Source organism: Leptosomus discolor, chromosome 3, assembly GCF_034619465.1.
Source record: "Leptosomus discolor isolate bLepDis1 chromosome 3, bLepDis1.hap2, whole genome shotgun sequence".
In the NCBI taxonomy this organism is placed as follows: domain Eukaryota; kingdom Metazoa; phylum Chordata; class Aves; order Leptosomiformes; family Leptosomidae; genus Leptosomus; species Leptosomus discolor.
Window position 1 is genome coordinate 74190239 of NC_141393.1, and position 26956 is coordinate 74217194.

Genomic DNA, 26956 nt, shown 5'->3' on the forward strand with positions numbered 1-26956 from the left:
ATACGCAATAGAAAAGTGAATATGAAGAGAAAGAATGACTTTGTTAAATCCAGTCCTTTGAAAAGTTAAGTCTTGTTTAGCTCCTCAGTAGAAAGAAATGGCTGAAATAATCTATTTCGTTTGAATTAAGGAAGCTGAGCATTACTGTAGCAACTTAAGAAAAACCCTCTTGACTTCCTGGAAACTGAAAGAATTTTTTTTTGAAGAAGTAATTGTCTCTGACATCATTGAAGTGCATAGCGAGTTTGCAAGTGGTTAGTTTGGGGTAACAGAGGAAGCAACTCCTTCACAGATAAGCAGGCAGTGCAATGTATGTGCCTAGTTATTCTGCTTTTTGGTTCAAGTTTTGCTGAGAAATTCTTTTGCAGACAGATAACACTTGTTTTACTTTCCAGAGAGAGACACATGCTGTTTCATAAGGATACGCCTGATTTCCAGAAATAATCATGTTTTTGTGGCTTAAACTCCTAGCTTTTGGCGTTGCATTTCTGAGACAGGATGCTTTTGGCAAAGGTAGGTAGCAACTGATATTTCTTTCTCTCATTTTGATCCCTGAATGTCCTCTGTAAAACAAATTAAAAGCTTTGTGGAGTGTAGAAATAACATCTACAATAATATAGAAACTATAATACAATTTTATGCAATGGTGTCGGAGCCTAGATCAGGAAGATTAATGCATAATAGACAAGGCTAAAATGTCTTCCGCGTGGTCATACATGAGAGTTATACGAGCCGTTTAAAAAAAAAAAAGAAGATTTATAGTTGTATTTTAAAAAGAGTACAGTTAGATCTGTTATGTGAACCTGTTCAATATGGTTTTTATGTTTAGTTTCGTCTCAGAATGCAGTACTTTGTTTTCTGTGTTTAAATCCTTCAAGAAAAAAATCTTCCCATCCTTTTTAGCCACTCCCTGATCTCAGAATCTGCTTACAGTTCCTCAAACTTTGATTTTTACTGCAGAGGGGTTAGTAAAAAAATCTAAACGTTGTAAGTAAATCTCTACAATCTGGAAATTACTTATTTTATATTAATTTAATAAGATTTTATTTATTTATTTATTTAATAAAACTGTATTCTTAAAGACCCTTCGGAATTTTAGTTGTCTAATTACCCCACTACAGATGAATTTGTCACTTGACTTTTTTTTTAATTTTATAAGAGAAAGATAGAGCCCAAGAGGTTGATCTTGCAAAACATGCTAGATGTGACAGATAATGTGAGTAGCAAGAAAAGCAATTAACTTTGAGATAGTACTTTATATAATAAATACAAAAATGGACCTATTTTTAAGAAAATATTTTCCTGAAAAGAACATTGCAGCATTCTTTATATATGTACCTTCTGTCAGTTTAGCTAGTTAATGTAATTTGGGACAGTTGACGGTAGATACAAAAGCTTTTCTCTAAAGTAATGTTACCGTAAAAAGTGGCTTGACACATATTCTGAAATGGCAGCAAATTATACGCAGGGCTGAAACCTCTTTTCACATACACGGAATTTATGCATGTTTCTATCATCATGTCACTACAGTAACTCCAGGTTTATACTGATGTAAGCAGGAAAAAGATTTGCCTTTAGTTGATAACCAGCTAAGAAAAGCATTTGAAGCCTGAGCATTAGTCCTCTTGTCCTTCAAAGTCTCTGAAGAGAGGCAGTACTGAATAAATCTGGTTGGTAGCTGTTGGATATTATAAGAAAACAAGTGAATGCTGTACTCTAGAAGAAAAGAACAAAATCTCTTGCTTTTCCTGTTCTCTCTCTCTTTTTTTTTTTTTTTTTTTAAATTTTTAAAAAATCTGCTGTCCTACTTTCCATTTTATAAGTCTTTCTGAGACTTCCTACCGCTCTCTTTTCTCCAGAAAGGGCAAGTTACTGTCTGCTCTCAGCCACCTCCACAGTCAGCCGATGTGTTAGCTAACAGAGAGGGCTGGAAGATGGAAAGAGGGGTAGCAGCATTCTATTTCAAGTGATAGTTATTTTCTCTGTTCACATACCGTAGTTTAGCTTGAGCCAGTTTCTCTCTACATACTTTTATTAAACAGAGGATCCTCAAAGAAGTTATAAGTTTTAACTCCTTTCTAGTATACTTAAAGCAATTAACAGTCTCATGCTGTAGTACCAAGTATTCAGCCTAATAGACCTTGTTTTCACCATGTAGTTTGGCACAGAGACTGATTCTCCTGTCACGGTGATAGAACCATTATACTTCATCTTTGCTGTGTAGATTACTCTGCCCTGTAGCTGTGGCCAATGGGGCAGTCTTCTAGGGAGGATGTTGTTAATGGGGGATCAATATGCAGAAAAGATGGTGTAGGTTTTGGTTTTACGGCAAGAAGAATTTTCAGGCACTTGTTAGTAAGTGTTGAGTGGGCTTTGGGTTTACTGGTCATGGTGGTGGTGGTGTTATTGCTGCTGTTATTATTATTGTTATCCAAAAAGCTATTGTACCTAGTGATTATGAAGTTCTAGCAGGAAAAATGTTAAGGTTGTCTGACTTCCACCACAAAAGCAGACATCCTATAAAACATCTCAAATTTCCTGTAATCGCCAAGCCACTTTCAAGCGTATTCAAACAAACAAACCGATGAAAAGTTAAAAGGACAGCCTACAAGGCCTTTTCACTATGTAAATCCCCCAAATAGAAGGCATGTATCCGGCTGGTTATCCTGGTAAGAAATAGATGAGTATTTGTGGATGTAGCTATACATACTGTTATATGGTACCAATAAACACCGAACTTGGAGTTCGATCTGTCCTTGTAAGCGTTTGCACTGCTGAAGCACCCCATTAAATTCATCAGTGTTTTGTGCACTGTTAGTCTTTCATCTCTACCTACATGGAATAGCTAGCTTTACCAAAAGCTTTAGTTGCCAGATGTGTGCTTCTTAAAATCTTTGCTGTAAGATTGATAACATAAAACTTCCTAATATCTAGGCTGACTTCCCAATCAAAGAAGTTATGTTAACATACCTGATACAATGCATCAATGCCTGTTTAAGAAAAAAAAATAACCCTCAAAACAAAATCAAACCAACTCCCCCCAACAACCCAATATTAACCCTAAAACAAATAAAAAAAGACCACCTCCCCCCCCCAAAAAAAAAAAAAAAAGACAAACCTAACCAAAAACCTCCTTTTGCTTCCATTTAGAAAAAAGAAAAAGAAGTGCTTGCAGGACAAGCATTTTTTTTTTTTTTTTCCATTAAATCATTAATTCAGGTTCCTCCTCCACCCTCTACAAAAGTATTAGCAATTTGACAGCTTTCAAAAGCCTTCACCCACTTCTGAGCCACTTCCTTTATTTCAGGAAATGAAATAATTGCTTGATAGTTTTGGGTGTGACTTTTTTTTCTTTTCCAAGTTAAAAGTGCCAAGCTTCAGCAGACACACAAAATCTGGGGCCTTGAGATCTCCAGGCGCAACAGCTGTGGAGGTTTCCACCTGAAGGTGTTATGTTTCCTTTGCACAGGCATTAGCGTCAGCATAGATCATCCTATGGCTTTGACTTTCTGTGAAAAGCTTTTTTGCAGATTGGTCTATCCCTTTGGAAAGAGTCTGGGAGACGTAATTATTGAATAGTGGAACTTAGTAATATTGGCTTGCTTTATGCCAATGTAGGACAAAGGATAAAGGGAATTGCTGTGGCAGGAGGGATAGGTGTTAAAGCAGAAGAAAGTGAAGTAAAGATTTTGGAGCACTGCCTCTTATGTTTTCCTCTTATGGATGCCCTCATGCACGTTCTGACTGTATAATATTTTTTTTATTTTTTTTTTAGTGGTGCACTTAAGCCTTTCTAATATTCACACCCCAGAGTCCTGAACTCAGGGACCTCTTAATAATTTGAAACAAATTGCCTGCTTTTCACATCTTGCACAGTTCGAATACTTTATTCAAAACCAACAGAGAGAGATTGTGTATGCAGAGAGGTCCAGGCAGCCCTGCTCGCTTCCTGGGCAAGCCGCTTCTAAACTAGAAGCTGCTCAGTTTCATCCTGGTGTTGTACCTAAGCCACCAGCAGGACACTTGTTAATCAGAGCACAGCAGCACACTAGCATAATTACATGGTTTCTGGACAAAATTAGCTAGTGATTTGGACTAAATATGTAATTTTCTTTACCCATTCCCCTAGACCTGCACAAACATAACAAACCCAGCAGATGGCTGGGTTGTTGATGTGGTATATTGATTTTAACTGTGGATAGGGAAAGAGACATTGATTCTGGACTAATGGGTCTTTCGTACATAGTATGGAAAAGACATTTGCTAGTTATTCTGTGTTCTCTCACATCAGTATACTGAGATACGGAGAATGTTTTACCAGTATAGATCTAAAGCTGCAAAACTGCCCGTGCAGACGCCAGTTCTAAAGAAAATGCAGCTCTTGGTGGCATAGTATGTTGGAACCTCTTCCTTTAGTTTTAGTTTTAATTTGGTGAACTTATATTTATATATTTAGGTTCTGAAGAAGATATCAACAGTCAGTTGGTTAGAAGCATTGCATATATAATGAGATAAGGGCAAAGAAGCAGGGTGAGGTAACAGAATGAAGTGACTTTTTGAAATGTTCGGAGTACCAGGAATTAAGCTCTGTTTTTCTGACTCCTGTGACCTATCTGCAGAACTACCTGGCTCCCTGGGAGCATGTGTACGTGTTAAACAAGTAGGCACTCTCCACGCTGAAGTTGTGAATACATTGCATATAGTGCATGAAAACTACCCGGTTTTGTTTTGCTGTGTGGCTGCGTTGTGATATATACTATACCATGCTGGGAGCAAGAAAAAGAGAACAGCAGGCCATGAAAACATTCTGTCCTCTGTTCACATTCTTGATCTAGTTTTAAGAGTTAATATTCATAAGCATACATCTGGCCCACCACGAAGGCAGAGCAAATTAACCCACGATGAACTTTCTGCTGTCATGGCTTGACTTCTTTTCATAGTCATCCAAATACCTCGTTTAGAGTCAGCTTGAATGTCTGCATTACCCTGTGTTTTGCAGCACAGACTTGCCCTGAGTCTTGCCACTGTCATTCCTCTTTGTTTGGGTGGCTGTTTCTCCCATGCTGCCAGCCCTAGGGTTGAGGACCACAGGGGAGCACATCACGAGAGTGGCTGCGGATGTGGCACCCAAGACAGCAGAGGAACGAGAGGCACTGCAGGAAAGTGTCACGTGCTGGGCAAGACTTGCTAGCCTCAGTTCAGCTCTTTGTGGCTGCGAGCGAACTCCTTCGTGGCTGTGAGTAAACTCCTTTTAAGCCCTAGCAAGAACACAAGTGTTACAGGAATGCCACAGCTTAGATAGGTGTGGACTGGATATCTGTGTCCTGCTCAGGACAGATGTGCCCTTTGAGCGCTCTGCTGGGCTGTGACTGCCAGACCTGCCTGGGAAACAGTGGTTGTGCCTGAGCTCTGCCGCTTTCTGCGTCGTGCAAAGATGTCTGCTGTTCGCATTTATTCATCTTTAGTTGTGTATAGCTAGAAATCAAGCAGTTATTTCTTTCAGACAAACTTATGAAGTCAGAGCATCCAATATGTTTTGAGGGAGAATAGTTTACTCTTTTCAAAGCTCAATTTAGGCCCTGAAGCAGTTTTGTGCAAAAAATAGTAAGAAGTTTTAATGTGGCAAAACTCTGACTTCCTCCTGTAAATATCTTGACTAAAATAACTGATACAGTTGTGAAAGCTTTTTTTCCCCTGCAACTTTATTGTTCTCTCAGACTGTTGTACTGTGTGTCCTGATGTATTTCCAGGCTAGCCATACACTTGCAAACAGATCTTGTTCACTGGTGTTTCAGTAACTGTTACAGCATTTTATCTATTTTCAGGCTTCTTTCCCTTTCAAGTAAAGCAGTTTGAGGCCTTTAGTGCCAGGATTTTAGAAACTAGCTGTGAGCACTTCAGTGCCAGCTTATGTTATCCATAGTGTTGTATAGCTAACAGGATCCACTCTTCTATTCTTTTATACCACTACTTTGCAGTACTGTTCTTCCAGTTATTCCCTCTGTGTCAGTGCCTCCTCGGCTAGTCTGCTTGCTTAGGTTTCTATTCTCTAGTTTCAAAGACTTCTCTTACAATCTGCCTGCTCTTCATTCATAATCCCACCGCCCTGCACAGACCTCTAGAGGTATCTTTTGTTGTGCATGAATGACTTTTTTTGTTGTTGAAAAAATGTGGACTCCATGGAGCAATATTTTTAATTGCCTTTTGAAATACATTCTTTTCCCGGCAGAAAGAAATAATCAAACTAGCTGTCTCATAGAAAAAGGAAGCCATACAATGAAGCTTTCTATACAACATATAAGGAAATAGTTAGTTAAATGGAGCATCTATGTCCTATAGGAGGTGAAAGGTTTTACATGCAGGGAAATGTAGTACAATCAGGGCCTCAGCTGAGATGATACAAAAATATATGGCTAGTAAAGCCTTTCCAGGTGATCATATACATTGCAGAAGCTGTGAATGGAATATTTAAGATAGTATTAGTCCCTGAACTGTTTCTGGATGCTTGTGAGTTAAGACATATGCAGGTGGGAAAATGGGCAAGATAAATGCAGAGCATAGTCAAGCTTCTAGAATAAGGTCTAAGAGACACAAATCACCTGCAGTCTAGGCTGTCTCAAACTCATGGTGTGAAGTGTTAAGTCGTTTTCATTTCTCCAGATCTCAGTTTCATCATCTGTTAAGCCGAAGGTAGTAGCGCTTGCCTTGTTGCAAAATGTAGAATCGTAATTCCTTCAATATTCTGAGAGACGCTTAGTTCTTGCAATCTGTAAACCACCACAAATTAATCTGAAGAAACTGGTTATGCATTGGAGTATTTTGAAGAGTGTATCTAAGCAAAGAAAGTGAAAACTATGAAACAAATGACTTGTGCAAAAATTTCTACTGTGTTCTCGGTCCTAAAGCAGTATTGTCAATAGGGAGCCGATACTTTTGTGATGAGTAAGAACAACCCATACTGTGCTTAACTTCAGAAAATCTGAAATTCTCTAAACCATGATCACATCAACTGTAGTCTCCATTTTAACCAATGTTGTGTGAAATAACTGAAGTTGGTCAATGAGTCCTTGTGAGACACAAGAACAGGACTGACAGCTTTTTACTTCCAGTGTCTGCAGATGAGACGAGAAGGTGTGCTAAACAGACCAGAGCTGCAAAAGTCTTCATCTTACAAAGCATCCTCCACACTTAGTGGTAAACACAATAGTGAGCCTATCTAGTAAATTAGGTGTTTTAGGAGTCTCAGGAGTAGCATTTATAAGCATAAACCAACTGTCCTAGAGAAATGCAGGCCAAGCTGACTCCGTTGGCATACAATTTGAAATCATACGCTTGCATAATTGAAGGAGAGATGATCGATGTTGCTACTGCAGCAGTTTAGTTAATCTTTTTGAGATAAACTTCCGATATCTAAAATGAATGCAGCATCACATGAATATACATCTTAGAGAAATCTTTTGGTTTTAATGAGTTTTGGATAGAATAGCTGGAGGATTTCTTTATTCATATCATTCTTTTTTTGGAAGAATTTAAATGATCATGAAACATATATTTTTAAAATTATGTTTAACTTTTATTACTTGATCCCCGGTATCATTGACGAGATTGCCCTAGGTGTCTTGTAAGCAATATACAAGTTCCCTTATCCCCAAATAATGTGTGTGAATATGCATGTCTGTGTCATGTATCTCTGTGTGTGAGTGGAAGTATAACACATGATACATGGGACTGCCCGATAAGTACATGAAAATACTTGGCCTTGTTTGCAGTTTCATTAATGCATTTGTGCTCAACTGTGCTGCCTCAACAGAACTGAAAGACTTTTCTACATCCTCTACACACCTGCAGTCTAGTGTGTTCATCTGAAGTATGAAATATGGTTGAGGTTTGAGGGAAAGATGTGAAACAGCAGTAAAAAATATGCGTTAGAACAACTTAGTAGCATTTCTGATTTTTCTATCCTAGTCTGCTAATCAAATGACTTAGAAATAAATGTTTCTGAGGGCTGCCCAACACACTCACTCTCACTCTTAGAAAATGTTAGGAATAATAACAGCTTAACCCAGTGTCAACTTACAGTTTGGAAGGTTTACAGTGGAATGGTGCTGAAAATGAGGGAGGCAGTTGAAGGAAATGAATGTGAGATCTGTAGTTATTTATCCTTGATATTAATGGATTGAGGTTTTGTAATACTTAGAGATTTTGTAATATTCAGAGATGAAACTTTCATAAAATCCTGTTATGTCTGGCCTCCTGAATTTAGCACTTTCTACTTTTCTGAAGATTGGGTGGTTTGTCCATGAACATTTTGAAGTGATAAAATAAATAAGTTTTAATGTGTAGTAAGATAGTATTTATAGAGGCATGCTGTTTATGGAAATATCACCTACAGATGCCTTTTTAACCAACACAGCATGTATTATATCCATTAGAAATCACAGATGAGTTCAGGAGAAAAGGTCCCACAAAAATTCCAAGATTTGAGGATCAGATTATTCCAAAAGTTAATAAAAAAGACACCTGCACTTGTCTTCCTGCTGTGATTAATGCTGAGCTTAAGGGCCTACTATGATGCAGTTTTGTACCACCCTGAATAAACAGATGAGTGTTTGGCGCAGTAGCTGGTTTAAGTTTTTGAGTTATTGTTGGGAAGAGAGTCATATACAACGTGGAAGTGATTCTGCTCCAGAGATGTCAACAAGCATGTCGTCATTGCAGGAGCATGCCTTAAATGGCAAGGGAAGGATTGCTTGCAAACCACAGCTTCTAAAAAACACTCTTCACTGAGCAATGAAGACATTTGAATAACACAGAGCATGTCAGATACGCCATTTTTGGCTGCTCTCTCTGCAGTTGATGCTCTCTGTTTCTCTTCGTGATAGAGTTGCTGCTCACCTAAGTCTCACCTCAATGGTGACCTCAGTGGAAAGTCTGAAAAGGATTTCAAGTATTTTACAGAGTTTATTTTATCTTTGTGGGTTTTTTTTAACTGTATTTTGTTTAATTTTATTTGGCTTTATGTTAGAACAGGAAAATAAAGCCCACTTTTTTTTTTTAACCTACTGGAGGTCTTCAAACTCAAAGTTCTGCTTTCCTGTTAGGTACCCTGAGAAAGCTGTTTGGAGGATACACCCTAGGTTTTGACTGTAATCTCCAAACCACTTGAGACTGATTTTTCATAGAAGAAAACGATCAGATTTTAAGAAGACCTCCATATGTTGGTCACTGAGATGATGTAAAAAATTGGAGTGTGCAGCTGCAAGTTAATAATTTCTGAAACCTTTTCTGAAGTTGTGAATACTGAGCACTCGGAAAGTCAGGAAGGAACCGCTGCTGTGTGTGTGTGTGTGACTGCCTGACCTGTGTGTGCAGTAGGGCTGATGGCCACAGTCATGATCAAGCATTCTTGTTGGGCCAGGTGCTGCACAAATGTAGGATGAAATATGATCTTGTCCTCAAAGGGTTTGTGATCTGATTCTGGACAACATGGATATATCTTAAAAAGGAATGGTATAGAGGCAAGAGGAAAGGAAGATAGGGGAAAAAGTAATAATAGCATATGTGCTCAGCCAAAGAGCTTGCATAATCCCCTGTGCTATTTATTTCCTTTTCTGCAAAAGGGACATATACCATCTTATTTGAAGCAGCTTACAACTGAATAAATTATTCCCTGGATCCAAAATAGACTCTCCTACATAGGTCCATGTATTGCAGGTCTTACACTGTGTTCTTATAACTTCTTTACGTGACAACTGATGCACATACTCCTGGAAGACAACTTTTAATGACAAAACTGTTGCAGGTAAAACATTACAGTTCTCCAAAGATCCTCTCTTGCTATATAGAAACAATAAAAAAATCAGGTTACATACAAAGGCGCTATATTTATTTGCTGTGATTATTTTCTCCGGCTCTTTAATCCTTTCATTAACATATTGCATTCTCTCACCAGTGAGTGAAATATGGTAAACAAACAACAGAATGTGTAGATGATAAGTTACAAACACACACTCTTGTATGGGAGAGCATATAATCTCACCCTTGTGATTCTCATTTCTTGTAGCACATACTCTCTCTGCAGGAGATGAGCTTACATGAACAGCATCTTTACATGAAAAAGGGTGATCATGTTCTGTTCAGTTCAGGAAATTTTTATGTCGCATTCAACATTCTCATATCTAAGTGGTCATAGATAGTAATAACAATAATAAATTAATTTTTATCCGTAATTGCCCTGACAGATTTATTTAGACTTTTAAAAAAATCACACTATAACTCTTTTCTCTTGAAAAAATCAAGGAGAAAGAAATACAAAACTTATCTTCAGGGTTGCAAAGAATGACATCGTATTTCCTGAATATCAGATGCTGAACTCTGTAGACACAGCCTCTGGGAATTAGTTGCAATTAATTCAAGTGTGACCTGGATCTATATTACAGTCTAGAATATATTTCAAAATATTTATTGAACTCTACAGCGTCGTGGTTTTTTCTTGTGTGTGTGGAATTGGTTGTGATTAATTTGCTGAGTTGGAGTTCAGGGTCATAAGGACTTTTGGGTTCTAGATGGCTGTAAGTTTGAGTGAAAAGATTTCTTATGGAATGGTAAGGGTTTGGAATGGCTGTGTTTGATATTACAGCAGTTGATTATAAGATACAGCTGTGAGTAGAGTCTTGAATGAAGCTGATCTATTGCATAATAACTGTTCAATAATATTGTCTTTCTGTAAAATCTGAGCTCTATCTGTTATGTCGGCTTGTCCTTGTGGCAATGAGCCACCGCAGGTAACAGGAAACAGGTATGTAACCCTACGTCCTTTTTGAAAAAATCACTTAAGATCTTTATGGTAGTCTTCAAAAAGCACTGCAACGATTGATAGAGTGACACATCTTCTAATTTATGGGTCATGTCAGATCTTTAAAATGTTAGTGGATACAATTGCGGTCTTTAGTGAAATTTTCTGTAGTTATAAGAATTAACATTCAGAAAGAAGTTCTGATCAGATATGAAGCCAAATGGAGGGAGATCAGTGTTGTGGGACAGGGAGTCTGGATGCGATGGTACAGCTATTGCTAGCCCAAGGCATCAGAGGAAGGATGAGGAAACTGGTTTGAGAGAAGAGACTGGATGATGGGACTGAGGTGGCAGTGGGGAACAGAGCAGCTGAAGGAAAGGGGAGAGAGAGAGGCAAAAAAACCTGATAGAGTGCCTCTACAGCATGCTGCAAGGCCTAAGATAGCAGCCAAAGTCCCTGAGTTTCACCACTTCTGTGCTGTTAGCAAATATCTGCAAAACTCATTGATGAAGCTCTTCTAGCACTGTCCTACACAGAAGATAAAAATCTCCCAATGCTATCAGTACTCCCTTAGCCCCAAGGGATGGATCTGAGCAAGGAGATACACACAGCCCAATCCTGCTGTTAAACCCTGGGGAGAACAGCATTCTGCCCTTTCATAGAGTTCCAGATTATTTTTTTTTTTGAGGGTGGGGGATGTTTTTAAAAACTAGGAAATCACATGTACAGAGACACATGGAGGTCATGAAGTTAAGTGCCCACTTTTCAGGAAGTAGCCTTGTCTCTGTATGTTATGGCAGTTTTCACTGTCACGTACCATTTTTCCACTACAGAATTGTCTTCTCTGTATAGAGAATGAAAATATATTCAGTGTGTTGCTCAGTGTATAGTTCAGGCTGTATTTATGGAATTATTATTCAAAACCTTCTGCAGCTAGAAACATTAGTTTCTTCTTAAGCTTTTTGATGATGGTGCTCATCTTCCATAGCTAGATGCTATGTACATACTGATTTTCTTATTTGTAATGACGAAACAACCCAAAGAGCACAAAGAACAATCTATTGATTTGGAAAGCTTAATCTGAAACAAGCACCATACTCTTTAAAGCACCCCTTACTTCAGTTAATTTGCAGTTTTGAAAGGTCACCACTTCTGTGAATCAGATTGGTATAATTAAGATAAGAACCTGTTAAATGCAGACCAATAATTAATGGCTGTTGTATGGAAAAATTAGAATAAGTAGGTTTTGTAACATTGCACAAGAATTCTATGACAAAAGCTGGAATACAATCCTGTTATACTAGTAGTATGGACAAAGACTACTGAGCTGTGAGATTTTTTTTTTTTTTTTTTTTTTTTTGTGGTCCCCTGCCTCACTAACTCCATGGCTCATGCACAGAATTAGCTCTGAAGGCAAAAAGTATCTTCACCACAAGGTCTGGAGCATTTTTGTGCTGGATCAAAAGAGCAGTCTGCGATCACAGAATGAAAGATCTCAGTGAATGTTTGTAAGTGTTAGGAAAGAAAAAGAACTAGAGCTTTGCACTGGCAGTACAAAGGGATATTTCCCAACTCTCGAATAATTACCTTTGGTCCCCAGACAATGTCTTTTGGAACAGCTTACGTGTGCATCATCTTATTATAAAATAGTCACTGTACATTGTGAAAGTCATACATATCTGTGACTTTCCGGGGTGTAATGCTGTGCTTTCTTCGGGCAATATTGTAAACAAAGCAAGTCAAGATTTTTCATAGCTACCCTTCCAATGTTTGGAACAGAATTGAAGAACTACTACTGGAATTCTGTTTTGTTTTGTTGATGTGTTTTTCTTGTCGTTGTTTGTTTGTTTGCTTTTGTAAAAACACTTAGAGATGTCTTGTTAAATATTCGGTTATTTGCAGTAGCGTGGTGCCAAACCTGCCACATTCCTGCACTTCTTGACAAAGGGCAACCCATTGGTAGATGTATTTCCTACTTATTTCTGAGGATTAGAATTTTTTCTGTTGTACTTATGACCATGAAACTGACTTGTATCATATTAGTTTTACTATTATTTTTGTATTGTTTTCAATTGTTGGTATCAAACTCAACATTGCATTTGTTGATGTTATTTATTTGGCAAAGCGCTTTAAATGTTGTTTTAAAGTAGATGCCACATTTAAAGTAGATGGCATGAATATTGATAATGTTTACAACGATATCCATTCGATCTGTGTGACGTCAGGAAATGTGGAATTACAATTTCAGAATGCGTTGCTTCAGTTTGGACAAAAGGTAGCTCCCATTTAATGGAGCATAGAATTGACATGGAAGTAGGAGGAAGATCCTATTGAAAAACCATCACATTGTATCTGTTTTGAGCTCTGGTCTTTATTTTTATATCCTTATTCAGCATCAACACCCGTGAAGTGGATGTTAGTAGAGAATCTAAGTGCAAAATATTGTATAGAAATATTTGATATCTTTGCTCAGGTTTAAGAGATGTTTGAGGAGAAAAAAAAAAACTGATTTGTTGACTATTTCAAGTCTTTTTAAGTTGTCAAGCAAATTCTGTGTTACTGCTACTGCTGTAACACCGAGATAAGAAGGAAGTAATAAAAGAAAATATTTTGGTCTCTTTGGGTCACATTAGGATCCCCACAGCAAAAACTGATTTCAGCAAGTTTCTTTGTATTGTTGCTGGAGTAGCTGAGAGAATTTTTTTTTAGGATCATTAGTGTCCTAAATCCCTTATATGTTTTGGAAATGGAGCACAGGAAGTTCCAATTCAACATGGGGAAAAACATCTTTATTCTGAGGGTGACAGAGCACTGGAACAGGCTGCCCAGGGAGGTTGTGGAATCTCCTGCTCTGGAGACATTCAAAACCTGCCTAGACGTGGGTTCCTGTGTGACCTGCTCTGGGTGGTCCTGCTCTGCCAGGAGGGGTTGGACTAGATGATCTCCAGAGGTCCCTTCCAACCCCTACCATTCTGTGAAATTTTGACCTTTGAAATGGCTTACAATGAATGTGCTGACATATTAATAACTTGTAGTAGTAACCGCAGTCCTGATGCTAAAACAAACAGCATGGTTTGTTTTTTTTATAATATATAAGGGGATTTATTTCCTATGTAAGGAGTAAAAAAAAAAAGTACTGAAGGCATGATCACCATTTTACATGTTAGCCTAAAGAGGATGAAAATGGTTTATCTCCAGCATTTCTTCACTGGTAGCATGAAGATAGCTTCTTTTTTTTTTTTTTTTTTTTTTTTTTTTCTTCCCCAAACTAACACTTGGTATCCCATGCTCCCTAATTGACCTCATACTTTCTGATAGCCACCAGAACTAGTGCAGAGCTTAGCTCTGCTGACTAGTTAGCCACTACTGACTGATTTGCTGCTTGGTCCCTTGGCTCAGTCACCGAATCCAAAGCCAGGGAAGAAGCTGTGGCATCTGATAAGATCGTAATTCTGACCACACTTCTAGTCATGGAAATAATGTCCTTCATTTTTTAAGTGACTATATCTGATTCATTTTGAGGAGAAGCACTAACACTCTTGAATTGATTCATCAAGATAGGTAGCATCTTTGTCTCTAGATGAGTATGGAAAATTACCTGACCTTTGATGGATATTTTGATAAAAGCAGACACACAGGCCTAGGCTGAGTTTCCAGGAAGTGTAGGCAGAATACTGTCATTCTTCCACTTTTAACAAAATTTAAAGGCAATTCTTAAAGGGGAGGGGGAGGAATTCTTGCTCAGATAAGGCACCGAGAATGTCTCTCTTCTCTAGAGAGTAAGCGTATTGTGCAGAACGAATGCAGAGGGGAAGAAGCAATGTCTGATTAAGAAAAATACATTCTTTTTCCAGTCAGGAAATCATCTCATTCATACCTTAATAATGGTTAGAGCTGTGCTACTGAAATGATTATAGTGTCCCTTCAGAAAATTCTTACCTGGTGAAGCTTTCAAACTAAGTTTGTGAGAGATTTGTCTGCGACAAAATAGCTTGTCTTTAAAATAAATGTTACTAAGATTTTACTAATTTTACTTATTTAAATCTATGCTTTTGAGAAAACAAAGAGTTATTCACTAGTTTAAATTTCGGCCAACTTCAGTGAGATTCTTTATAGAGAAAGTAAAATACATCACTATCAGGCTAGACACACAAATCTTGATCCCTTAGCCACTGTATAGCCACTATTCAGAATTCCCATACTGTTAATGGGATGATAGTCCTTTATACTGTGAGCTTTTATGTGCGTAAGTAGAAATACAGTAACTCTTCCTACATACTGAAGGGTTTAGAATAGATTTCTGCATTCAGGAATATACCTGATCCTTGATTATTCCATATACATATAAGTGGGTTTGAGTGAAACATAATGTCAGTGACTGTCATTTTTCTCTTACAGGTGAGACAAAGAAACGTAATTTCCTTAAAATAACAATAAAATATTTTTCATTACAATCCTACCTTGCAAAATATTTGTGTCATTAGAGGGAACAGTATGTATTAGCAGAAATCGGACTACGTATTTATTTTAGTAAGTCCTGATAAACATTAGTTATTAAATGAAATGTAAAAGAAAAGAGCCTTTGGACACCTGTTTATCATAGCGAATTCTCATCTTGTAGAGCTGATATAAAATATTTCTGCTTCATAAATGGACTTCAATGCCCCTTCATAAATATCTTGCTGTTATAACAGAACTCAAAACACTTCAGCAAAGAAAAGTCATTATTCCTCAGTTAAATGGAAACAGATTCGGAGAGGTCACTTCAGAAAGGTCACCTGGAAAGTTGTTGGACAGAAAGAAGTACTCTGGGACTTTTGCTCAGCAAGAAGCAGCAAAGCAGGGGAAATGAAGACACAAGAAGGAACATTTTTGAATTCAAACTTTTAGTTGCTTGTTTGACTGTTATTTCATAAAGGAAGTCACATATTTTGTAGCAAACTCAAGCAAAAAGTCGTACTGAACAATGCAAAAGGAGAGTGTAACGTTGATTATTGTGCAAAATCATTCATTTAATGAATCTAGTTAGTCGATCAGCAAAGCGGTGGGAGGCCTGTATGTCACCTCAGCTAGTTGCAGAAACCCTGCATTAATTTTTGCATAAAGTATTTGTCACCCTAGCAAAGGGTGGACACAAGGACTTAATCTGATATTCAGTAAAGACTAGTGGAGGAAGATATGAGGGTATTAATCCTTCTTTCTGGGAGAAGATGGCTGTCAGCTTCAGAAGAAAATTTCTGTCTACATCAAGGCAGGGGTATCAAATTAAAGCACAAATAAAAGAGTTGCTTGGGCAGTTGGGTAACATCAAAGGGTGGCACCTTTCAAATGTTCTGAAGAATGAGTAAATCAAGAGCAGGGAAATAGCAATAATGCATTAGTAATTTTTCAGCAGAGGTCAGTACATTTAGGAGCTGCATTTAATTTTATGATCTGGAATTATTGTGGTGCTGCAGAAAGCAAATGCAAATGAGAGTTAACATGATCAAGGCTACCATGATAGGTCTTAGTGAGACAGATTTCTAAAAAATATACCATCTACTCTCATCGTAAAAGAACTCCAAACACAAAATCAAACCAGTTCAGCTGTCCTGGTGATGTAGACTCCTAATCTATGTCTTAGGTCAGAGTGACAGATCTCTTTGAGTCCTCTTTCTATCTGTGCGCATATAATAGCTTTTTCACTGGAGGTGGAAGATGTTGCAGAGTGCATGTGGTTGCAGTGTTGGTGCAGCCATAGAGGCAGATGAGAAGTCTCGCTACAGGAAATGTGATCATTAGGGAAATGATCGGTCATGAAATTCATTGTAATGCTATATTTCAGAACAAAAAGTGCTTCAAAGCTTTTATCTCAAAAACAAACTCAAACCCAAATCCCTATGACTTCTCCTCACACTGAGACAGGAGATTTCACTCATAATGAAGAATGCTGGGAATGACTGACAGTGTGTGATGCTGAGTATTTGAAGTGTTGGATGTTAGTTTCTTCCGCAGATTCCATCTAGAAGATTCACAATGCAGTTGCTGGAGAAGAAACCAGTTTGATTGCAAATAGATCCTAGCTTGGTCTCTCTGCTCATTATCTTTATGGTACACTCACTTTTCACATGCCTGCTGTTGTTATAATATCCAAAATGCTTTCTGAATTTCAGTTCTTTGATGATTTTTTCCTAATAATAATTAGATTTAATATTAAGTGTCCAGTGTTTATAGACTTACTGGTACCTGTTTTTAATATTGCTTTTGATGCATTTATTAATGTAATGATCAAATTGGCAAGCACCAGCCCAGCTCATGCGTTCTTCATCTATGAAGCCTTGCTATGAGGAAAATAGACAAGTCGGAAAGATTCCTTAGAGTTTCTCAACTTGGACAGGATTTGTCTGCATGCTACAGGAGAAAAAAAAAAAAAAAAAAAGAGGTTTAAACATCATACAGTACGGATCTCCAGATCTGGGGGGATTCGAAGGATTCTCTGGAGATGCAAGGGTTGTTAATCTTCTGCAAAACCCAATTCCTGCTGCTTTCTTGGCTTACAAGGCTAGAGGCGTTTCAAGAACACATCCAGGTCCATTGCACTAGCTTTGTCTAGCAGACTAATAACTAATCAGAATGAACCTTCTCTATTTTTTAGTATAAATATACCTTTAATTCAGGGTAGGAACCCTTATTTTCAATGACACTTATGATCTGTCAGGGCAACTTTATTGAAATCAAATGATTTTTTGCTGTTCTCTGATTTTCATAATTCTATTAAACTGACAGAAAGAATTATTTATTGGGGTTTTTAAATTTAAATTAAAGAAACTGTTTGTATTGATAGGAATCTTTTTCAAAAGCTTGATAATGCAAGTTATGAAATAAGAAAAAATCCTTAAAAAATTATAAGGTAGGTAAGATATATGATGTGAAATGCTCAGGTGTAAACATCTTTGACTGGATCTCTTCTGCAGTTAGTAATATGCTCTAAGCTGCCCCTTGCAGCCTTGGCCCTCTGACTGTCCAGGGGGACATCCTGGCACATGTTACTGCTCCCTTCTTTCCTGCAGATTTAGGCTTGCTTTATCTGGGGACCAGCATATGGCAGGTGGAGGTGCTTCCCCTTTGGTGTCTGGTATGCTTCGTCTAGACCTGTAATCTTGGTGGTGCTTTCAGGTTTGTTGATATAGAGATAGTCATACATTTCTATTGATACATTAAGGATGAAATCTGAGGCCACTTGGATGCCTCTTACCATACTGTGTCCAAGCCTGTTTGGCAATGTGTCATTTTTCCAGTGATTGCATTGCTTTTGTTGCAGTGAGTCATCACTTTTTATCTAAATATGGACTTAGTTTAATGTCATGTTGTAACTGATACTTTTTACCAGAGAATAGATTCTTCTTTCAGAAAAGCACAGGTAACAATATGCAGATGCAGTAATTTGGTTTTACCTCAGTCAATTTTAAAGTTAGTCTGAAAAATCCTTCTCCATTTCCTTCATTCCCATTGCCTTGGAAGTGCACAGTAATCAAGCTGTCATAGTCTCATGTAAGTACCACTAAGTTAGACTGGAAAATGGTTATACAAAGAAACAAAGTTAATTCACTTAGTTGATCAAGCTCCCAGTATATCTAACCAAAGGACTCCTTGCACAGTTTTAGGCAAGGTAGAGATTTACCATGAAGAGCATCCTGTCTTTTAACTAGGTATTTGGAGTCAATCTTACAAAAATCTGTGCACACTTGCTATGAGAGAGTGAGAGATGTGAGGATGTTACATGTATGTAATGTCTTGCAAATAAATATGCTATCTTCTAGGTATAATTTAAACAGAGTAAATGTTACATCACTCCTGAAATCCCCAGTGCTATTTCTGCAGAATATGAGCAATAGTATTCTCTGGGACAAGTGTTTGGAAGTTAGCTCTAGGAGAAAGCATTCTAGAATGAACTGAAAGAGACTATAAAATATAAACTGAAAACCTAGAACCTGTAAGGAAATTATGTTAACGTGCTGTGCAAGTGTTGCCTGAGCCTAAATGGAGAATGAGCAGTAGAGCCAGGGAAAAAGCTAAAGCTGAGTTATGAGTGGTTTTTTAGGTATGAGAGGTGTTCTTCTGAAGCTGGAAATCCATCTGAAGTGATGTTAACTAAATATCAACTGTGTAGGTAAAATTCAAAGTCATTATTACCAAAATGAAGAAGAAACTAATTCAGGAGACAACATAAACCATAATAAATTAACAAATTATTCCAGTGTATGAGAAAAGCTGTGAATAACTCTGTGCATCTGCTAGATTGTTGAACAGTAACAGGAACGATCAAACAGACTAAAGCCGCCTTTTGACAAAGTTGTCATGCAGTCATCCCTGGAGAGATTCCTGTTCACTGCTTGAAAATATAGGACAACGTTAAAACTAGGGTTGGCTACGATCTGATAGTGGTGTGGGAAAGGGGGCACAGCAGTGTAACATCACAGAGTGTTTGCTTCTGTGATCAGTGGGGAAGAGAAGAAATGGGATCTGTTGCCTTTTGGTATTTTTTGTTGTTGGTTTTTTGATGCTAGAATTTATTTTAGGAAAGAATTTTGCATAAAGCTTGTGAATGTTGTTCTTAGGAAGTAAGATTCAGACCTGAATGATGTGGGATTCACCCAAAATTTCTTGAAGGACTTATGAATATGAACGTACAATAAAAATAAAAAAACAACAACTCCCTAAGCATCATTTGCCATAGTGGAGGCAGTCAGTGTACTACAGCAATCATTGTTTTAAGGGTGGCTCTTTGGACTTTAGATCAATGAACTTTCAGTAATTAAAGAATAGTTGAAACAGCAATAGGAGAAGTACAAAAGGAAAAAATTCTTTGGATGTTTTTACTGGGCAACTGTGTTCATCCTAATCCAGAACAGCACTGGATTTTCTGTGTACAGTGTGATGCTCATAGAAGGTAAACTACAAACAGTCTTATTTCTTAGAGAATAACTCTTTCATACTGTGATGCACCATGATGCTTGTGTCATTGTAGATGCTGCTTGTGTAGTGCTTTGTAGCTAAAGTAGTACGCTAAAAATGAAAGATGACTCATTTGGGCAACTACACTTTCTGGTAGTTTAGTTTTGCAAAATTCTGTGTTTTCAAGTGATGTAGGCTGAAGTGTTAATATTTATGTACGTTGCTACTATTCACCTTACCTCAGTGAGGAAGTTTACTCATTTGCGGGTTGACAGGCAGCCTTGCCATGGGAACGGGAAGGCGCTGGCTTAGAATGCAAGCTGAGAGCTGGTTTGCTAAGTACAGACTAGTGCTCTGCAAAACGGGGATAAAATTAAGGCACCCACATCCTGTGACACCATATAGGTCTTGCAGGCTGCCATTTGCCAGGACATTGAAAGAAGTCCATTAGTTCCAAACACTGTTAGAACACCAAAATGCTTGAAAAGTTATGCTTGATTTCCCTTATATTGTGTACAGCGAAAGCGTGCCTTATGAGCTAGACCTACTGACGCAACTCAGCCTCTTCCTGGTGGTTTCAGAGGAGGAGCAAAAAACAGCTCTGGCTACTTGTCTGCCGTATAAGTTTTGTAGATGGACATGAGTACATTCCCATAATTTGTAGCTAATGTGACTCTTGTACATCTATAATCATTATATGCTGTTAGTTCCTGTGTCTGTTCTTATCCTTGTTCAAAAAATGTTAAATATACAGCCTTAAATTATTAAAAAATACAACTGTGTTCTATTTCTAGAATACATATACATTTCAGATGAAGTTATAGACTAGGTGGAATTGAACATTTTCTTTTTATTCTTGTGTTCGACAGGAATAATGTTACGAACTTAAATTTTTATTTATCTTCCGCAAGAAACTATTAAATGGATCTATTTTGGAAATTCCTATGAAATGAGTTAGGTTATCAACTGAAAAGAAACATAATTTTTCATTAAGCCTGATAGTTTACCTGAAGTCAAACAGTATTCCCCCAGTGAAATCTGGTCAAGACTAGGAAGAGAAACATAGTGTCATGGTCACACGTCACAGGCTTGCTGGCCAAGCAGGTCTAAATTACTGTCTCTGTAGAAGGCTGAACCAATCTCTGATCTTGTCACCTCCAAATCTCAGAATTTCTGATCAAGTTGGCAGAGAGAGAACAAACTCTCAAGGTATCCCAAAATAGGCAACCTAGGTGGCAATTCTAAAGCAACTGCAGGTTTATAGTGAAACTGGTGTAAAAACAGGCCAGTTTTTAGGCTATGGAGACTGAACACATCTTTCAGATGGGGATATTTGTGCTGTGGAGGCGTGATCAGAGTTACAGACCAGTTTCCTGTAGTGTGACATAAGCAGTTGCACGATGATAAGCTAACAAATAGAGCCAGAAGGGTTCAGCCCCTTGAACATGGGACCATTGCAGTTTAGAGATAGGCTGCTGAAACTGTTTCAGAAGCAGCAGAGAATCAGGAACTTCTAACCATCGGGGGTGGAGGGGGACGCAAAAAGACAAAGGGCAAGACACAGCCAATCGCATACGGCTTTTGCAATTTTAGGCTTCCCAGCAGAGAGTAGCATTGTCCGGTGCATGCGCAGAAAGCTGTGGAGCCCTGCAGGACCTGTAGTAGCTGCAGCCCACTCTCTTAGCTCATTAATGTACCAGCACTGCATCGTAAGGTGTTGTGTCAGCATTAATGCAGAGCCTGGGAAAGAACACATGAAGACATGTTGTTAGACAACGTTACTACTAGAGACCAAACACATTTAACAACAGTTTTGTTACTTTTAAGTGATCAAATAACTCTTCTGCCCCTTCCTAGTGAGGAGGTGGATTGCAGTGGGTTTTATTTACTTTATGTGGGGTCTCTATACCTCTGCCATACCAGTATATGGATAGTAAGTGAATCTTCAGGCTGACTCATGGCTAAACACCAACATTGACCTCCCAGTTTTGTCCCCTAAGGTCCAAAGGCAGAAACTTAACAGAATGGGAACCCTCCCATGGTTAAGCCACTCAAATCTAAACTGAAGTTGATTTGTACTGAAATGGGAGTTTGACCATGTGGCTGATTAACTGTAATGACTCATAGCCAAAAAGACATGACTACAGGGTACAGCAAAGCAAGACAGAGAGGCCCCTGAACAAGCAGTAACACAACTAGCTGCAGAAGCAGGATTTTTACAACCACATTTGGTAGCGTAGTGCCAAAGCTCGTTAACATTGATGAGGTAAAAGATGACTTTCATTAGTAACAGCCAATAACTTAAAACATAAAGACAAAACATGTTTGGCAGTTAAGCCATTTTAGCGTTGTGTACCTTTGCACAAGTAAAAGCACCTGCACTCCTGGCTGGAGAACAGATGCTCTGGCAAGAGGCCCACATTCCTCATGGAAGGTAGACTCTTGTTCACAGGGAGAAAGCCATGGTCAAATAGTTTGTAAATGGTCTAATCTGAGAAGTTCACCGTGATACCAAGTGCAGTGGCATCCCACTCAACCATCAGCCACTCACCTCTGCAGAGCCAGCTCCTCTGCTACAGCCAGTTCCCCAGTCACCCATGGTGGGGGTGTTGAGCAGGGGGGATGTCAACTCAGTGTGGAGATATTGGTGACCTCAGTGCCATTTCTTGCATTCCGTGGAGAATGCTTTAGTAAAGTTCTTTTTACATTCATCAGAGAACAATATTCCTTTGGGGCAGCTATCTGTCCCAGACATCTGACAAAATTAATTGACAACCTTAAATTCAATTGTCTTTTGTATCATCTGCTGTGGCCCTAGAGGACTGGCTACTCATCTCCTAACAGAAATGTATTATGTCCTGTCTAGAGAGGTCCATTCCCTCATCACTGTGTTCCTTATTATCTTGGGAGTTTACTAATCTTTGTAAAGGCTTTCCTTGGCCCTGTCAATGTAAAGAATGGTGGTGGTTTCCTGCCTTATCTTTCACTACTATATTTCGGATTGCTTTACACTGGCATTGCTGCAGATGCTGTTGGTCTGTTCTTAATTTCTTTGGGTCTTGGTTATGTAAATAAGGAACATGATTTATTTCCAAATTTCTTGGTTATGTACATAAAGAACGTAATTTATTTCCAAAAGGAAAGACAGATATCATATTGTGTAACAATGTACAGTCGATTTTGCAGCGGATGTTACAATGGGCAGAGCATCCTGCGTTCTTGACCATGAAATTTCCTATCTTGTGTAGCAAAGTGAGAATCCAAAAGCCAGAATTTTACTTTTTTATAGATTTTTTGAAGTCTCTGGATGTGAGGGTAGTCTTGAAAATCCTAACTGAAATGCTGCAGCCTGTTTGAATTTTCGGGTATAGTGGTCTCAATTGCCTTGCTAATGTTAGGTACCATTATAAAATGTCTTAATGTTAATATGAATGAAATTGTTTTGAAATTTTCAGTTTGCAGTATGAAGTGTTATGAAACCAGAAATCGACACAGGGTTTGGCTGAGGGTGCTGTGGATCGTGGAGGGTTTTGATCATAGTTCAGTTTATCCAAATACTCCTAACAGTGTACGCTGGTGCAGCGCAGTCCATGGAAAGCCAAGTGATTCCACACTGGAGCTGGTTTACATGCACCAAGTGGCAGGCAGAGAAAAGGCTCATGTGCCTTCCCGAGCCAGCAGAGCTGAATGCTGAATTACGCACTGTCGGTCCCCACTTCCTATTTGTACTTGTGGCTGGGGTGGTATTAGGGGTCTGTTTCATGGTTATATGCCGGACTCAGTAGCAGTCCTGATTCAGAACATCATCTTAATTCAGACTATGGGCTTAATTACTGCTGAAGTCAATGGTGAATTTTCATGCAGAAGCGCTCTTTTGAACACCTACTAGAGTTTTTTCCAGGTTTTTTTTGCTTGTTTGTATTATCAAATTAGTGCAGCAAATGTGTGAAACATTATATAGGTGCTAAATAGTATCTCCAAGTGTCTTAATCTACACAGCTGAAAAATTTCTGATATATTCTCTTAGCTAAAAATGAAAGACCAGTTAATTTTACCAGATCATGTGATCATAATTTTATCAGCACTTCAACCAAATGCTGTTAAAGTATAGACTTTGAAAGAATAAAATCTTATGTACATTTGTACATACTGTGTCTTCTTCTTCAGCTTTTCCATATGTCCTCACAGAAGACATTACACGTGCTACTTCCAGACTGCTCCATCTATGTGCATGTGTGTATACAAACTGACACTTGTTCTACAGATCAAATCGGAATTCTGACCTCCCACTTCCAAGTGGGAGTTGTTTTTGCTATTGTCATAAGATATGTGATGCTACTATATACAGCTTTCTCATTATTAGACATCAGAAATGTTTACAGGTCTGCTGCATTTCCTGGCTTGTGCATTGCTGTGCCTATATAAAGAGTGTAAAACTATTTGGAGCATGAAATTGGAAGCTTTTGGCCTGAGGGCTTTCCCTGGGTCCTTATACTTTGAAAGGTCCATAAAATTGTTTTCCTAAATACATTCTTGCCTGGCATCTTTATCTAGTATCTTTGATTTTGCTTTTCTTTCCCAGATGGCTCACTTAATATTTTTACAATAAAAAATTAAATTAAAAATTAAAAAAATTTAAATATTTATGAAATGATGACAATTGCTTGCCAAGTACAAAAGACGGAAGCATAGAATGTTTATGTTCCTTTTGCCTTGAATTATTTAAAGCAATACTGAAATTAGTCTTGTTCAAATCCTGAGGAACATGAGCTTCAGATTTTGTAGGTTCTTTGCTGGAATATGGGGCACCACAATCCCTGTGAGCAGAGTGCTAGTGGAGTTGTTCCATTCTGAGCTTTTATTTTCGTCTCCTGAAAGGTTCAGATACACTGCGTTTTAGAACAGAATGGTCAGCACAGGATTTAAAGCAAAATCAGATGAACTGTTTTCCCCTCTTTTTGCTTATGATTATCAGATGGAATGTTAAAGCCGGGGCTCATATCTCATGTTTGTTATATTGAAAACAGCAAATATGAAGGAGAAAAAAAGAACACATTTAAAATGCAGGTAACTGCCCAGAGTTGGGCATCAAAATTGATGATCATATTTTCAAAAGAAAAATAAAGAAGGAAAGGGGATTGAGAAGCCACTTTCACTCAGTTTTTATTGGATTTAGGAGGAGTTGTGTGTGCTCAGCTCTCTTCTGAAATCCATTCACTGTTGCTTCTGGCATAACATGAAGTACAGGTCCCTTCTTGATAGCACTGGCTCAGCTTCCCTGCAGGGGCAGAGCCCAGGTTTTGCAATCCGGGTTTTGAGATAGGGAGAGGATTTGTATGTGCGTGCACAGCATTCTGGGGAGCTCAAGTTTCTCTCTGCAGGCCTACGACTGTTCCTGTTTATGCAATCAGACGGATGTGAGCACATTTTTTTTATAGCACTTTCAGATCCCTCATCTGCAAACTTCATAATTTTTGATGAATTTCCAACTGCAATATGTTAATTTAGTAGGATTGTGCCATTATCTCCACTTTGCATGGGATGTTACAGAGGCACAGAGCTGGAGGCTACATCCGACCACTGTCAGAGTAGTAAAACGTGGAATCCTTGGACAAGACTTGGTCAGAGTCCCAACTTTCCTCATGCTGGTTGTGTACAGGATGGGTTTCAGGTTATATATCCAATATAGAAAATTCTGATTAATTTAAATACTAGTATTTCTGTATTTCAATTAAAAAAATGATTCAATAGTTTGTATAGGAAATATATAAAAATAATTTCTAACAGGCAGTTTTATTGAAAGATGTTGCTATGCTTCACTGAATGATTTACTTTTCAAATTATTTTTGCATGAGCAATTGGTGGAAGAATCTGACCCTTATCTGATGCTTCCTATCAACATTTTGTGTGTATATTTTATTGTGTTTTAAATTGTACCCTAACAAGAATACAGTTGTTTTAGCTGTTGATCAGTGAATACTGTTTGTCATAATATTTTATGAACAATAAAAATGTTAGTCAGTAGAATATTTGATGAACGATATTCAATTCCCATCATTTCTGGCCTGAATGTCTGGGGGAAAAAAAAAGTCAGGATAGTAACCAAGTAAAATCACTCTCCCTTGAAACAAATAGAGTTTGCTGGCTGCAACTGGCAGCCCCGGGAGGGCAGGAAGCTGCCTAGCAGGCAGAGTTGGTATGGGAACGGTTCTCCACTGGGCTGGCTGATTTTTTTTTCCCCTCTGTACTCTATCCTTTTAAAAAACAGAAGCTAGATGTCTATCAGCCAGTGCTGGTTAGGATCTTCTCTTCATGCTGGAAGAAATCTGGGTCATAGGAGATGACTGAGACTAGCAGGATAGTTTAGAGCATTGCTGCTTGGAGATGTGAGGCTGGGACTTTGGCTCGTGGAGCACAGGGACTGCTGAGGGTCCTGTTAAGCTCAGAGCAAGAAGCTGTAGAAATACAAATGACAGATCACTGGAAAATGAAATTTTTGTGCTACATCTTCATTCTGATTTATGCCTTTCTGCTGTAGTTAAGAATCTTCTAAAGGCTGGGGCTGTGCAGTCAGAGTAACTGAGCACAGTAAAACCCAGCGCTGTGCACTGGAGGTACAGAGCAATGGCATGTGCATTACTCTGCTGCAGAATAAAGCAGCTAGTTTTCTTTAAGTCTGAACTACACAATCATCAGAGAATTCAATTAAACATTGAATTATTCTTTGGAGCAGATAAAGTCAGATCCTCACTCTAACTCCAGTGTGCTCATCTGAACCACAGGACTTGTTCTCATCAAAGACAGCAGCTGACTCCCCCCAGCCCCAGCCTTGGGCTCTGTAACAGGGATGCTTCTGTAGCAGCATCACTGAAGTCCTCAGATCACCACTCCTGTGAGCCACTTGGCATCTCCTGCAAGTGTCAGAAATTTAGTATTCAGGGCACTATCTGAAATGTGTGATCTTTGCAGCAATACTGAATTACTGGGAGATTCTCCTTGGTGAGGGGAAGAACTGTCCTGCAGGAATAGTGTAACTATAGCCTGTGCCTGTCATTGTGTCACTAAACCAGAGTTATTCTGTGACTGCAGCTTCGGAAAGACTTAGGGGGCTCTGAGCTGTTTCTGTCCCCAGCCCCTATTGCCGAGGGTCTCAATAGCCAGGTGCTGTCAGAGTGTCAGCACAGCCCCCAGTAACACCCCGCTACACCTTTACAGCTCTCTGGTAGG

The 26956-nt window shown here is 38.5% G+C and overlaps 1 protein-coding gene across 1 annotated transcript in view; it reads left to right on the forward strand.

Moving 5' to 3' along the window:
* Positions 1-420: 420 nt before the first annotated feature.
* The window catches only part of PTPRC (protein tyrosine phosphatase receptor type C), a 66828-nt gene continuing 40292 nt past the window's right edge, over positions 421-26956 (forward strand). Inside the window, exon 1 of the mRNA XM_086462578.1 lies at positions 421-513. Within this exon, the coding sequence (XP_086318704.1) occupies positions 447-513 (67 nt within the window). The 5' untranslated portion in view covers positions 421-446. The remainder of the gene's footprint in view (positions 514-26956) is intronic.